The sequence below is a fragment of the Acartia tonsa genome, chromosome 12, assembly GCF_053477335.1.
Source record: "Acartia tonsa isolate MP-2025a chromosome 12, ASM5347733v1, whole genome shotgun sequence".
NCBI classification, from domain to species: Eukaryota; Metazoa; Arthropoda; class Copepoda; order Calanoida; family Acartiidae; genus Acartia; species Acartia tonsa.
The window spans coordinates 42,537,739-42,554,264 of NC_137271.1; the positions used below are offsets into that span (position 1 = coordinate 42,537,739).

At 33.7% G+C, this 16,526-nt stretch overlaps 2 protein-coding genes across 8 annotated transcripts in view; both read right to left on the minus strand.

Annotated features, from left to right (window-relative positions):
* Fibp (acidic fibroblast growth factor intracellular-binding protein) overlaps positions 1-12,350 on the minus strand; it is a 78,882-nt gene extending 66,532 nt beyond the window's left edge. For all 7 annotated transcript variants that reach the window (XM_080179150.1, XM_080179153.1, XM_080179151.1 and 4 more), the window contains exons 1-6: positions 11,718-12,350; positions 11,234-11,303; positions 10,561-10,626; positions 10,131-10,189; positions 6,208-6,280; positions 3,355-3,390 (exon numbers count right to left, since the gene is read on the minus strand). In XM_080179150.1, coding sequence (XP_080035276.1) covers positions 3,355-3,390; positions 6,208-6,280; positions 10,131-10,189; positions 10,561-10,626; positions 11,234-11,303; positions 11,718-11,784 — 371 coding nt within the window. In that variant the 5' untranslated portion in view covers positions 11,785-12,350. The remainder of the gene's footprint in view (positions 1-3,354; positions 3,391-6,207; positions 6,281-10,130; positions 10,190-10,560; positions 10,627-11,233; positions 11,304-11,717) is intronic.
* Positions 12,324-16,526, minus strand: part of Dis3 (exosome complex exonuclease RRP44-like protein Dis3) — a 104,454-nt gene continuing 100,251 nt past the window's right edge. The window contains exon 36 of the mRNA XM_080179158.1: positions 12,324-12,552. Coding sequence (XP_080035284.1) covers positions 12,434-12,552 — 119 coding nt within the window. The 3' untranslated portion in view covers positions 12,324-12,433. The remainder of the gene's footprint in view (positions 12,553-16,526) is intronic.

The following is a 16,526-nucleotide window of genomic DNA, read 5'->3' on the forward strand; positions in this document are numbered from 1 at the left end:
AACAATCTACTTGAAAACTTTTCTTGAGCTTCTCCAATAAGAAACAATATACTTACCTATACTGCATTTAATTTTTAGTATACTTTTTTACGAATTGATAATTAAGAAAACAATAGCTATTACACTTATGTCAGCATTGAGATAATTGTAAAAAAAACATTTAGCATTTTAATTCAGCAAATATTAATTTCCAACTGACCTATCTCTGTATGGCTACAAAATACCAATACAATAGCCACAGGATATACGTGGATATATTGGATATATTTTTTTTTGTCAATATAGCTTGCCAATATAGACCTCATTAATTTTTCATTTCGTTCATGCAGTAAACGGGTAGGGGATGGGGAAAAAGGGGTGGATGGGGGGTAATGTTATTTTAGCGCATCACTTTATTTGCCAGCTAAAAGCATCACTTTATTGGAGTATATTGCAACATCCAGGTAATAATATATCGATTTTATACTTTCTTTCTAGAAAGAAATAAATGAAGTGAAAAATTGTTACCCACTGAACAAAGATTGTGCAAAATAACACAAGGAATTACTGATGGGCAGATTAACTAAAAAAATGGAACTTATATAATATTCATAGCAGCAACAATATATACTTTATAAACATGATTTGCAACTGTCTTTGTCTGTGAATTACAATACTAATACTTTTTTGGATGTTAAAGGGTTAAGTGGCAAAATTTTACCTTTTTTGACATTTTTACTTATTCTTTATCTGTGAAAATAATGGCTATTTTCTAATCCTTTTGATAGCATCTAGTTTTTACTTTATTAATATAAAACTTAATCTATAATACAAAGTAGAACGATGTCTGTCTGTCTGTTTGTAGCGAAGGATCTCGCTAACCGCTGAACCGATCGGGTTCTCCTTTACAGTGTAGCTTCTCATAGGCCCTGGGAAGGTTTATAACTATTTTCTTGGGGGTTGGGACACCCCCAACCCCCCCGAAAAATAAAAATCCCCTCCAAAAAATTTTTTTTCTTTTTAAAACTAAAATTAAGATAGTGGGGTCGACTACCCCCCGGCTCCACCCCAAAAAAAAAAAAAAATTACCCCCAAAATAAATTTTTAAAAATTTTTCTTTTAAATCTAAAATACGAAAAATTTATTTGATCAAACCTCTTGGGGCAAAGCCCCTAGAGACTAGGGGCGATTCCGCTAGTATACAATATAACAGCAGTGAGTAGAAATCTAAATCCAATAATTGAAATTTTTGTCTTTCATAATTAAACTTTAGAAAGTTTAGAAAAGCTTAGGTAATTAAGGAAGACCTGTTAACGTTTCAGAGAAACATTCTTATCTATAATACAAAGTAAAATGATGTCCGTCCATCCGTCTGTCTGTCCCTTAAGATCTCGGAAACCACCCAACCGATCGGATTCTACTCTTCAGGGAATATTATATACAGACTAGTCCTGTGCTTGTTTTTATGCTATTTTCTTGGGGGGTTGGACACCCCCAACCCCCCAAAACAAAAATATCCCCACCATAAAGTTTTTTTTACGAATTTTCTGAATTCGCAATTTATTCGAGAAAATTTGCGATCCATTCGCATTTTTTTCGGCTGGGTAGGTAATAGAAGATGTAATTATACCTCTTGGGGCAAAGCCCCTAAAGGCTAAGGGCGAAGCTGCTAGTATACATATATATTAGCTTAAAAGCTTTAAAGTCTTATGTAAGTGAACTCCTAATTAGATTGTACAAACTTTTCCACCAATAATTTTCATCTACAGAAGATGCAATTTTGTGTGAGGTATATAACAATTTATCGTAATTTCTTATCACTTATATTCAGGGAGGAAGGGAGGGGACAATGGATCGAATATTCAATATTTTAGGGTCTAAAACCTTGGATACTAACTTGTGTTCGTGAAGGATTTAGGCTGAATTAGGAGACATTGGGAACTTTCAGCGAAAACTCTTAAATTAAATTAATTGCCCATTGTCCCTTCCCTTCCTCCCTGCCTTATATTGCTCATTTTAAGATGGACCGACTAAAAGACGACCACTTTTAATAATCCACTAAAGATAAACTTAATTAGAAGACTAATGTGTTAAGCTTAGCATAACAGTTAAAACAGAAATTAAACTTTTAGGTTTCTTCATTCAGAACTGCACACATAAGATAAAACATTCAAATCTTATGGAGTTGTTTCATGAAAAAGATTATAGTTTGAAACCATTTTCAGTTTTTATACCATTTTTATTTGCAAGTGCATGCGGGAAGGATTTGTATAAGGGTGGCAACAACCCCCATAATATTTTTTTAAGTAGGTTAGGTCTCCCTTTCTCTAACCCAATCAAGATTAACCTCCCCGGCCCCCTTGGCTAAGTTTTCCTGTTTTGATGGAACAACAAATCATGATTTTTTTATGTGTGTGAAATTGTCAATAACACGAAACAAAGTGTTTTTTTTTTCAGTAAGCTTCAGAACCAGTTTTGATCCAGCAGAAATTATTCATATTATACCGACTATCCGAACAAGTTTAAAACTTCAAGGAAACATCCCTTTAAAATAATATCTAACTATATTTGTTTCTGCTCTAGAAAATTCTATTTTAACTTTTAATTCAAAATGTCATTTTCACATTTTCATTTTAGACATTTCAAAAATACTGGGTCAATATAGAGTTAAAGGATGTTTTTAAAAAAGCGAAGCTTTTCTATAATTAGGGTAGGTCCGTCCGTCCATACGTCACTGACAGTTAGCTCTTTTCATTAATTTAAACAGGTTAGAATTGTCCTATCAAATCGAAACTTTGCATGATGATTCCTGTAGTAGTTAGGTACAATTTAGCGGAGTTTCGGATCCGGATCCGCATATTTTTGAGTCCAAGGATCCGGATCCTTGGACTCCAAAAAATGCGGGGAAAAAGTAAAAATCTACCTAAATTTATATAAAATCTCAGACATTCTCTTGATGAGAGCCAATCTTTAAGGTTTAGGTTCAGACTTGAAAATTAAAATTATTTTTGACTTCGAATTAAAGAATAAAATCTTTTGAAAAATTTGGTGATTTTATTTTTATTGCCAAGGATCCAGATCCGCACTGACCAAATTTTGAGGATCCGGATCCGCATACAATTAATGCGGATCCGAAACTCTGCAATTTAGAAAGCGTTGCAACTCTATAATTGTTACTTCTGAATGTCCTGTAATGAAAAAATTTGGGATATATTTTTACTGAATTTTTGTTAAATGATTTTGAATACTATTTTAAATTTTTGTTAATGTTTATTTGTCTATATAGTCTAAATGATTTGTTGATCTTCGCTTTATGGATATTGTCATCCTTGTTGTTCTGAAAGATTCTCGAGAAAATTAGATAATAAAATGTACCTCAGTCTTCCAGAAAGCTTTCTACCGAGCAACTCCCTACAAATTAAAATATATTAAAGAGGCACGGCTACATAGTATCAGACCATAGTATTAGACAATCTATAAAAGATTATTTTTAAATGTTATATATGGTTCATCGGTTAGAGGGGGCTAAAAACACAAATATTTTCCTAAAAGTTGCCTAGTGGAGCAAAGGAAACTCCAACCCCCTCCTTTATTTAAAACTTAATTGAAATTAAAAGAACTCTCCAAAGAAAAATCAACTTTGGATTTTTGAAAATCTAACCTGAAACTATTATTCTCTGTTCAATTTTAGGCATTTTTTGTTTTTGTGGCATCGCGATCGAAGCCCTTTGAAAATTTTGTCCGCCGCCTATTTGTACTGCCGCTATAACAATATATACTACACTTTCCTCCACTCAATATATGTTTGCCGCTAAAGAACATTTGCTCCGTTGCAACCGGCCGCTCTACGATTTATCCTCTTCCTTGACTGGACAATCCTGCTGCCTCCATTTTGTGTTCGCCTCCGCCAAATATAACCATCTTTTGCCGTAGTTGCCGCATTCATCGCCCTTCTCCACCGCTACTCCGCTATACATTGGGTACGTCGCTATACACAACACCCCCAGCCTCCATTTAATTTCTGAACAAGGGAGAGGGGAGCATGTATTAAAAAGCGATGAACAGCGGAGTAGCGGCGGAGAAGGGCGATGAATGCGGCAACGGCGGCAAAAATAGAAGCTAAAAATCACTAAAGCAGCACAAATTAAATGGCGGGAGGATTCACTTAAAGGAGGTAAAAAATTTCAAAGGGCTTCGATCGCGATGCCATAAAAACAAAAAATGCCTAAAATTGAACAGAGAATAATAATTTCAGGTTAGATTTTCAAAAATCCAAAGTTGATTTTTTCTGTGGAGAGTCCTTTTAAAGCGTTTTTTTCGTGAAAGTGTTTAACTTTTAGTAAACTAAGGTTTGGTTGTGTTGTGTCCAGAAAGACCTCACATGGTTAGCACACTGCAGATTTAAGCCCTCTAGGGTAGGGATTCCACGAGGGAATTAAGCATAAAAAAAACCTCCCCCATTAACTTTTAATTAATTTTAAAAAAAGCCACGTAGGTGGGTTCCTGTGTTTGCTAGGCACTTTGAGAAAGAATACCTTTTGTTATTGTAACACTACTTATAAACACGTTTCTTATTCATAATTATAATAAAATTAAAATCTATATTTTATAATTGACGTCGATATTTGTGAGAAAATCAAACGGAACAATTTAAGAAATTTGAAGAAATAAGAATTTGAGAAATCTTTTTTGTTGAATTGCTTAAAACACAAAATGATAGATTCATGATTTTTATTTTTTGACGGATTCCGGCCTTTTTAAAAATAATTTAAGGGGTTAAATTTTACCGGGTACTGGGAAGAACCTAAAGATTCGTTTCTTCATATTTTCAGAGTAGCTTTTCTCCTATTTCTGGACCCTACAGCTGCCATTTCTAACCCTTACTAAATCTAACCTAAAAAGAGCATGAAAAGCTACTGTAAAAATAAATCGGACCAAAAAAACTCAAGACGCTAATTGTAACAATTAACTATTCGAATCCGCTATCAAAATAATGGATTCCGGATTCGAATTCTGGATTCAAAAATTGTCTAAAAATTGGACGGATTTTGGATTACAAACCATATTTTTTTCTCATAAAAACACAAATAAATACCTATTGTTGTTTCAGTTTGTTTTCTCTTTAATAAGCTTTAGTAAAATGAGAAACATTAAGTTATTTCCAGAAATTTCTTATAATAAAGATGAAAAACAATGAATTGTTGTTTTGAATGTTTTTATAATAATAAATATTTCGGCGGTTTACCTCAAATCTTTTAGTCCAGCACAGAAAATCACCAACCCCTTATTTTAAAAATAACACATGGAGGTAAGGTGGGGGACAGTTAAGGTTTAAGTTAGGTTATAATGGGTACAAGATAGCCCTATTTGGTTAGGGCCCCTACTAGGGATTAGACACAGATACTCACACTTATTTATTTTTAAAAATAAAAGGGGTGGGGTCTATGATCGCAAGGCACTCTAAGGGATAGCACTTGTTTTCAATAATATTATTAATATTTACTTATTTACTTAAGTCATGATGTCAATTCATTATAATAAAAAAAACCTGTAGTTCTGAACAGAAACAATGACAATTATGTCCAGTGGTCGCGAAGCTGGTTGAAAGTTAATTATAGGGGCATACATTAAGAGAATGAAAGAAAGAGCAAAAAAATAATAGGTACCTATTGAGAAACATTTTTAAATATTTACAATAAAATCATTTCCCTTGACTTTTGAGAAGCTTCACTGTAATACAATGAGCACCAAATTGGGCCAGCGGCTAGCGAGATTTTAAGATACAGACAAACAGAAAAAGACCATGGACCAGAAAGAAAGAGAAATGACTAGAGAACAACATTACCGAAGGACGGACGGACAGACAGACACAAACACTCATACATAGATTAGCTTCGCTACTAAGAAAAGTCTAAAGAATTAGTATATTTTAAGTTAGAATTCTATTACACGTGAATAAGAATTAGAAACGAAAATAACAATGTGATTTTAATAAGAGAGAAAGGGCAATGCCTTGACTCTCAAATAATTGCAATCGAATAAATTGGTTGATCGCTGTTTCATGTCCTATGACCATCAAATTCTCTGTCCATAATATTCCAGAGCACCAATAGTTATATATCACATCGTATTATAGACAGCTTTCCGCGGGTATTAAAATGAAAAGTTGAAAGATTGAAACCATATTTATAAGCCCCGAGGGGCCGAAACCAAAGTCGTGAGTCTTACCTTGCAACGCTATGATCCAATGCATAATATCTGCTAATCAGCTGTGCTTGTGTCTTGTTATCCAGCTGCCAAACTAAAAAAAAATTTCATCAAAAATGGGATAATTTGCCTGAAACTGTGCATAGTAATTGAACCCGTTGAACGGAAAGTGTCACGTTCCGGATACAGTAGCAGTAGGAACTATATTATGACGCAGTGCGGTCGAGACTGGAACCCGACACCTCCCCGACGGCAAGTAGGCACGATTTCATTTTTGCTAATGCCTCGGGTAACACGAGGAAACATGACTTAGACTCTAAGAGAGGGGTAGGTTTCTGGTAAAATCCGTAAAGGTTATGTGTTATAAGTTAAAAACATTAGTAGAACGATAAAAATTTATGTTAACTTTTTAAAAATTTAGTTGGTCTATAGTTCTTTTCAATAAGAAATACACTTATTTAGTGAATATTACCGTTCTACTACTATTTTTAAGCCTTAAAACACACACCTTTACGGATTCTACCAGAAACCTACCCCTCTCTTTGAAGTTAAGCACAAGACATATTTGTTCAATAGCTTGAAAATCCAAGTAATCCCTATCTAAAAGTAACAAAAAGTCTATTTGACTATCTGTTTGTAGCGTAGGATCTCGCTAACCGCATTTCTGATCCATAACATGTGATATAACAAACTAGCGGCTACACTCCCCCCCGCCCCCCCCGTAGGACTCTATCAGAACTGGAGGAGGTGAGAGTTGAATTTTTATTTTAGATTTAAAAAGATCCTATGGTACAAACAAACAGACGGACATCCTGATCCTGATACTCTATTATAAGGACTAACGGCTTCTCCCACTAGCATCTAAGAGGTTCTTTACACACAGTGTACACATTGGGCAGAAAGTTAGACTAAAACCTCTGACGGGTTAAATACAAAATTAAAATAGCCTAAAAACATTCCCTTGACATATAAAGAAAGAAGAACCATATCGGTTCAGTGGTTCGCGAGATCCTTCGCTACAGACAATTAAAGCTTCCTCTTTTATATAATAGGATAGGTATATATATATCTTGTATATTATCTATGACATAACTTCTAGAGAAAAAGTAAAAGTTGATGAGATGTGACTTTTAAAATTATTTTTATTTTATAGTGACACTGCGTTTTTAACAATTTCCTATTCGATAAAAATTGATACAAATCATACACAATTAAACAAGGATGACAACATCCATAAGTAGCGAAGCACAAAAATTGTGGATGGGAATACGTAGAAGTAGATTTAACGTGTATTTATTAAAATCAAGAATAGATTTATTGGAGAATATAAACACGAAACCTTGTATTATTATGTATGATAAATTACATACTAGATGCACATAACAATGGGAAAAAATATTTTGAAACTGTTAATGCAAAAAAGTTTTAAAATTGGACCAAAAATACCAATTGGACCAAAAAAGATATGGGGAAATATGTCACATATAAAAATAGCCAAAAACTTGCTAAAAGGTACTTTGGCTGCCATTGTTTCTTTTCTTAAAACGCCAGAAATTTAATCTTAATATCTTTAACTGAAAATTTTTTTAAAATTGGACCATAAACACCAAAGATATGGGTAAAAACGTGAAAAATATAAAAATAGCCAAAAACCTGCAAAAAGGCAGTCTGACTGTCATTGTTGTTTTCTTCAAACAACAGGAAATTTAATTTTGATATCTTTAACTGAAAAAATTTCGAAAATCGGACCATAAACACCAAAGATATGGGGAAAATTGTGAAAAATATAAAAATAGCCAAAAACCTGCAAAAAGGCAGTCTGACTGTCATTTTTGTTTTCTTCAAATGATGGGAAATTTAATTTTGATATCTTTAACTTAAAAAATTTTGAAAATCGGACCATAAACACTAAAGATACCTATGGGGAAAATTTAGAAAATATAAAAGATAGCCTAAAACCTGCTAAAAAGCAGTCCGACCGCCATTGATGTTTTATAGTTAATTGTGCTCCTTAATGATTGGAATGTTGTCAAAAATTTCAGCTCTCAATCTTTTATAGGAGCCGAGAAAATCACGTTTCCCCCAATTCATTAATTACGGACAGACGGACGGACGGACAGACGGACGGACGGACATAGTGAATTATAGAGTAGCTTCGCTACTAAAAACACCTTAAAAATTAATTCTTTATGATAACAACTAGCGACTTCGCCCCAAGCCTCTAGGAGCTTTGCCCCAAGAGGTTTGATCGAACCAATTTTTCGTATTTTAGATTTAAAACAAAAATTAAAAAAAAATTCTTTGGGGGGGGGGGGGGGGGTTAGTCGATCCCACTATTTTAATTTTAATTTTAAAAAGAAAAATAATTTTTTTTTGGGGGGGGGGGGGTATTTTTCATTTTTTGGGGGGGTTTGAGGTGTCCCACCCCCCAAGAAAATAGTTATAACCTTCCCGGGACCTATGAGAAGATACCCTGTATCGGTTCAGCAGTTAGCGAGATCCTTCGCTACAAACAAACAGACAAACAAACATCGTTCTACATTGTATTATAGATTACGAAATTTAGGATTTGGGGGATTTAAAATATAATTTTAGTTACATCAGGGAGGGAAAGGCCGTTGGACCCAAATTTTTATATCCACTTATACGTTGGCAAAAACTTCTGGTACTCTTATTGAATTTTGATTGGTTAATTGTAAACTAGAAATGTTCAAACTTTTCAACCAATAATTCTAATCTACAGAAGGAGTTATTCAGTATCTCATCACTTTGGAATTATCACTAATTGTCTTATCTCTTAAGATCCATGAGTTATATAAAAAGCAGTAATAACGAAAAAGTTTTACATTCTGACTTGAAGAAATCTTTTAAGTGGTTGGAAATTATGTCAAAACAAATCTTAATGGGATACTAATAATCTCTCTCACCATCTTGGGAAATTCAATTTAAACTAATTAAACATTCATGAATTATAAGTACTTAAACTAGACTTTAAAGTTAGTGAAGCTACATTGTAATTAACATTGTCTGTATGTCAGTCAGCCCAAAACGCTATATAGGAAATAGGATTTTCTCAGCTGCAATTGAAGATAGGAAACTGCAATTTTTAGTGAAGACTCCTATTAAATATGTGTATCTACCTAGTTTTATACGTTTTTTTTATAAAGAAAAAAAGGTTCTGTGATTTCCTCTATAAATCACTTTGTCCGTGTGTCTTTTCCAAGATTTTTTGTACTTTGTAATATCTTTTTAAATCTGGTTCGGTTCTCGGAAGTGAATTATAGAGAACACCAAGAACATCAATTTTTAGGACATATATAGCACTTCAATTTTTTACTTTTTTAAAAAAAAGCCTTGTAAAATATTGCTAGAATCCGGAATCCGCCAAAAATAAGAATCCGGAATCCTCAGATAATCTGCCATTAAAAATGTACAATTATGAGATTAAAACCATTTGCTTAGCCCAGAAATGCAGAACGCACGGGCTAAAAACTGGTTTTAATCTTAAGTTAACATTGAACATTTTTATATTCGTAGAAAACAGGATATAATGCGATGCTATACATAATTTTCCAGTATAGCTGAAAACCGGTTCTAATCCACCGGATATTAACTGGTTTCTGCACAAGATTTATTTTTTTTCCACGGCTACAAAATTTGTATTCCCCCCCCCCCCCCCTAGTTTTTTCTCACCAAGTAGGGGGGAAAATGGAAAAATATTTAAAGAACTCTATATATATTTCATTTATTTTATTCCTCCTACCACACATTTTTTAGTTTTTCTCACCAAGGAGGGAAGGAGGGGGGGGGGGGATGGAAAAAAGTTTTCAGTTTTCTTAATTTTTACATTTTTTCCCCTCCAACAACTTATTTTTTATCCCCCCCCCCCCCCCCACCTGAGCAGGGGATCCCATGTAGAATATACACCCCTGAAGAGTGATTACCTAATTGTTCAGAAAACATATTGGGATGCTGCAACAGGGGCTCTAACATACAAAACAATCTAAAATCAAAATAAGGAATTCAGTAGGTATTTTATTACATTATAAATACTATAGTGCATATGCCCCTAGAGGCCTAAATACGCACTTAAAAGAAGGGGGAAGGGTGGATGGCCTTCCTCTTACGGTCTTTAGAAGATCTTATCAATTTCATCAATAGTTTTATTGTACACTAGGGTTTATTTTGTATATCATACCTAATACATTTATAGTGAAAAAGTAAAGAAAATATTTCTTTTTGGGGTGGGATGGCCTAGAGCTTTGTATAAGTTTTTAACGGAAGACATACAGACTTTTACTTTAGTAAATAGAAGATTAAAAGGAATTAGTTAAAAAAATTCTTTATCCATCCGAAAAATTAAACAAAGCAAACCTGAAATTATTTTGCAGTTCTGAAAGGACATCTTCATAATTTAAATTTTCCTCTTTGTACCTTTCTCTAAAATAATTACATCAATTATGCCCAGGGATGGGGAGCCGGAATTAAGAAATCCAATTTAAGATATTAGCAGAATTACCCATTAATTTAACAAAATAATATTATTTAGACTTCAAATTCCTGTCGAATACTGAATCCTCCCTCTTCTTATTTTTAAAATAGATTCCAAAATGAGGTTGTGGGTAGATCTCTAACTTCAAGGCTGCCAAGTATCCAATATAACCTAACCTAACCTGACCTAAAGTAAGAAACAAACAAACTAAAACTACCCTCTACCCTATTTTTATTTAATTTCAAAACAAGTAGGAAGGGAGAGGGAGTGAATGTTAATTAATGTCTCTTTGGGTATAGTCCCTTTCGTGGCAACGCACCTTGAGGGGCGATTCTTCGTATTTTTCTCCTATTTCTAGCAAATGCGGGGGTATCTAACCCTGTGGGGCAATTACCTAACCCAATATAACCTATAAAAAGCCATTTAAAATTCGACAAATCGCGCCACGAAAGGGACTATGCCCGGAGTTTCCGTGCCCGACTTCTAGGCATTTGAGGGAAAACGTCTTTAAATTTTTGTCAGTGACTTTGTCATTTAGTTTTGTAGGTGACTTACCTAAGTTGATTAACACATATGCCCTCAACTTGTCCATCTAGCCACATAGAAAATAACTCCCAATCAATATCTGAATAGCAAGTAATGTTATTGTGACACAACTTTTCTATAAACAATTTCTGTCAGTCTTTTTCTCACTGTATCGGAAAGGAAGCGTTCCTTGGGTCATTCGTTGTGCTCTTTGTGAACTACATGTCTCCTAAACCTTATTCCGTGAGTCAGAAAAGACGACATTTCCTTTAGATTTACCTCCGATATGCGGCATTTTGTGTGTGTGCATTGTTGTTGTCTCCAAGTGACTTTACATTATCGGTATATGCCAGTTTCTTATCTTATTGGTTATCAGTTTTTTTTTTAATTTCAAGACTTTTATTGTTGCTTTATTTATTGAGATGACTATTCTTGTTTTAAAAATGGTATTTGAAGAAAAAAAGGTTAAAAATACGTCCACAATTTTCTGCCATCTACTAGGTACCAACTATACCTGTTTGATTTGAAACTAAAACATCCATGGAGAAGCTACTCGGGCTAGTTCCCAGTGTCCCACTCATTTTATTTTACTTGAAAAAAATATAAAAAAATACATAAAAAATCAACAACGAGTGTGTATGTGTGCAATGGAAGGTAGAACAAATAAGAAGTAAGAAAAAAATTGGGAAAATGGCTCTAAACAAATAAATATTGAAGTACAAGTACAAAAACAGAAAAACTTTTCTTTTTGTATAAATATAATGTTTCCAAAATATTTCAAAAACATCATAGGTACCTATAAAAATATGCTTTGATGCATGATAATATGGGTAAAAAATGTATACATATATGTTAGTCAAATGCTTCCTTTAGGTCAAAGAGACATTAATTAACATTTGTTTATACTATGTTGATAAATCAAATAATAAGACCATGGTTTCATTCATGAGTAGCCATCTTAAAAAATATAAAACATTTTATTTCTAAATTCTTAATAATATTATTCTTTTGAAGTATTTTTCAAAGCACGCTGTTTCTTCCCTAAATATCAAAAACATCTCTAATCCTGAATCCTAATAAATGTTTTAAAAAAATATTTTTGTAACCTATTAAAAAAAACATTTATGAAACTAAAAGTAACTGAAAACTTAAATGAAATTTAATGATTTCCCATTTTATTTAAAGCAAACAGTTCTTGGAGTACATATAAAAAAATCTTCCAGATCTAATTTATGAACTTTTCTTTTTCTTAGTTTCAGAGGTAGGTACTTGACTGTCAGATTTTCTTTTCTTGTTATCATCCTTAGCATCAACTTCCACGTCATCAGCACAGGCTGGGGCAGCAGGCACTGAAAATAAAACAAAGATGATTACGTCCAATAGTAAGAAAGTTTGAAGGAAAATGAACAATATGAACAGTCCGATCACCTTGGATGTTTCTTAGGACGAAGGGAAATTTTATTTCCATCTATCCGTGTCTGACAGACGAACGGACATTTGGACTAAAATGGTGAGAAAAGTACTATATCATATTAATCTTTAAAATCAAGTTGACAACAATTTTTCAAACTTAGTTTATACCAATTTTTAAAGAGAAAATGGCGAGTATCTTTGCTATGACGCAAGTCTTTAAAAAAAGTGATATTGTATTGATTTTTTGCTAGAGCTGCAAGATTCATTATCATATTTAAGAGAAGAATTTTTAATTTGAGAATAACTATTGTGGGTCTAACCTTTCAATAGTTAAACAAGGATGATAACATCCATAAGTAGCGATGCATAAAAATCATGGATGGGAATACGAACAAGGAGATTTAAAGAGCATTTGGACGTATTTTAATTAGGATTCAGAATAACCTTAATTTTGTCCCAATGATGACTATAACTGATTGGCGGAAAAGTGAGCGGAAAAAAGTCTTCTTTCAATGTATATATCCTTGGTTTGAGAAAAACTGACAGAACATTAACTTTATAGAGTAGCTTGGCTTTAAACAAGGTTGTTGTTGTATGTATGTACTATTATTTGGCAAGGTGCAAGTAATGCAATTTATAAACTGGTAGAATCAAATATTTCTCTAGTTGGATTCCCTTGCATCCGCTTATTTGCATGACTTGTTTTTTTAGACCATGCAGGAGCTACATTTGGGGTATAGATGTAGGGTCAGAAGTACATATTTTTATAATTGACTCAGACACAAAAAAATACAACACTAGAATATAGCATGGCTTTTTTAGCAGGGCGCGGCACCTGCAATTAAGCCTCAAATTTCAAATTAAAATCCGTTTGGATGCTTTAAGATAATATTTTATAAGTGGGATTGCCATATATTGGTTAGGTTTAGACTACCATCTGATTTTTAAAAATTGTTAAAGGTTAATTCCATGAGGCTTAAATGCGGGTGACGCGCGGCTGCTTGGCCCTAATTTTTAACCTTTTTAAAACAGTTTCGCCATATTGTACCCCATTAAACCAAGTACCGTGCAAAACCTCAGCGCTGTACCTGTTTTTGCAGCTGAGTTACTTAAATTACTTTTTCAACATACCCCCCCCCCCCTGTTCCAAACAATTTATAATTTTTTGAATAATACAGGAGAGAGTTCAATAAAAATGACGTCACACAATACAAATGACCAATAATAGGCCAGAAGACATTGTAATTTACCAATGGTAAATTGAATACTGGCCCATCATTGGTTATTTGTATTGTATGGCGATATTTTTTATCGGACACTTATTTTGTGCTCCACTATCGTACCAAGAGATTTTACCAACAAATATTGCCAGCTATAAGAAGAATTTATTTGCAAACACTACAAAATCTCGGATAAGAGTAGTAACAGAAATAAAGAGCATTGCAATTTAAGAAGATGAAGTATTCGATTTCAATCAGTTATATTAGATTCTTAAGAATATATAAAAAAAAGAAATAACAGACAATATCTATTTTTAGCATGTATTTTAAATCTTAAAGTAATTAAGTAGGATTAAATGATGTACTTCCCCGATGATAACAACCAAAATTAACCCTTCTGTAGATTATTGTTAGTTGAAAAGATTGGACACTGATATTTTGTTCCAACCAATTAAGATTTTAAGTTTTTAAGCCAAAATGACAAGATAATATTTTATTAAAATTTTGCTTCCAGTATATCTGACTTCCAAATTAGTATAAAAGGTGAAAATAACTTAACATCCAGAGAATATTGAGGGGGGGGGGGGGCGTAATGACATTTATTCGTAATCCGTGAGCAAAATGGTCTTAAAATTTAGCTAGACCCTTCAAACTTGGTATATAAGCCTAGTCCTATAGGTATTACATCTAAATGGTAAAAAAATCCAAAATTTTTTATTTTAAGGTTAGGTTAGGTAAGAAAAACCCTGCGGAAATGGGGTTTTTAGGCTTTTTATGGTCTATTTTGATGTGGAAACTTACCTTAAATTGTTTTTTCTTAGGGTTTTAACTTAAATACACTGTATCTATTCATATGGACTTTATTTAAGATGATTCAATAAGTCGGGGACCGACCCCAGGGGGCTAGGTGGGTGGCCCACAGGGGTTAAGTGCATTTTTCCCAATACATATGTTGTGATACATCTAATTATAGGTTTTTTAGGTCAAGGAACTCAAATTCAGAGCTAATATAAGCATTAGATTAATCTAAAGCTAGCCCCATCGGGCTAGGTTGGTGGCCCGCAGGGGTTAAGTTAATTTTTTCTAATATATATCTTGTTATATATCAAAATATAGGTTTTTTAGGTCAAGAAACTCAAATTCTGAGCGAAAATTAACATTAGACTAACCTGAAGCTAACCCCCCCCGGGCTAGGTTGGTTTTCTGCAGGGCTTAAGAGCATTTACCTAACCTAATCTAGAAACTTACTTATATTTTTACATGTTTTTTCTTGAATAAACTTTGTCTATTAATGAGGACTTTATTTAAGATAATCCAGCAAGTCGGGAACCGACCCCAGCGGGCTCGGTTGGTGGCCCGCTGGGGTTAAGGGCATTTTTCCCAATATATATGTTGGGATACATCTAATAATAAGTTTTTTAGGTCAGTTAAATCAAATTTAGAACTAGAATTAGCATAAGGCTAATCTGAAGCTAGCCCCAGCGGGCTAGGTCGGTGGCCCGCAGGGGTTAAATGCATTATTTTCCAATATACATCTTGTTATATATCAAAATATAGGTTTTTAAGGTCAAGAAACTCAAATTCAGAGCTAAAATTAGCATAAGTCTTACCTGAAGCTAACCCCCGCGGGCTAGGTAGATCTTCTGCAGGGCTTAAGTGCATTTTACCTAACTTAACCTAGAAACTTATTTATTTTTTGGTTTTTTCCTTGAATGTACTGTGTCTATGAATGAGGACATTATTTTAGATGATCCAGCAAGTTGTGGACCTCCTTGGGTCAGCCTCCTGCCTAATTAAAACCTAGCCCGCCTGGATCAGTCTCCGACTTGCTAGATCATCTTAAATAATGTTCTCATTAACAGTTTATTCAATTAAAAAATCTTCAAAAAAGTAAGATTCTAGGTTAGGTTTGGTAAAATGCATTTAAGCCTTGCAGGCAACCCACCTAGCCCGCAGGGGCTAGCTTCAGATTAGTCTGATTCTATTATTAGCTCTAAATTTGAATTTGAATGTTCTCATAAATAGACACAGTTTATTCCAGAAAAAAAACCCTAAAAAAACAAGTAAGGTTCCAGGTCAGGTTAGGTAAAATGCACTTAAGACTTACAGGAAACCCACCTAGCCCGCTGGGGCTAGCTTCAGAATAGTCTGATCCTTTTATTAGCTGTAAATTTGAGTTTCTTGAACTAAAAAACTTATGAGTTGATGTATGATAACACATACTTTTTCTAAAAAAGGCATTTCACCCCTATGGGCCACCCACCTAGCCCGCTGGGGTCGGTCTTCGACTTGCTGGATCATCTGAAATATTGTCCAGTGTATTTAAGTTAAACCCTAAAAAAAAAAAAATTTAAGGTAAGTTTCCACATCAAAATAGACCAAAAAAAGCCTAAAAACCCCATTTCCCATTATTCGAGAAAAAAAAACCTAAAAAAAAATATTGAATGTAAGTTTCTAGGTTAGGTTAGGTAAAATGCACTTTAGCCCTGTGGGCAACCCAACTAGCCCGCTGGGGTTAGCTTCAGATTATTCTAATGCTTATTTTAGCTCTGAATTTGAGTTCTTGACCTTAAAAACCTATATTTTGATATATCCCAAGATGTATTTTGGAAAATAATGCACTTAACCCCTACAGACACAGTTTATTCAAGAAAAAAAACCTGTAAAAAAATAAGTAAGTTTCTAGGTTA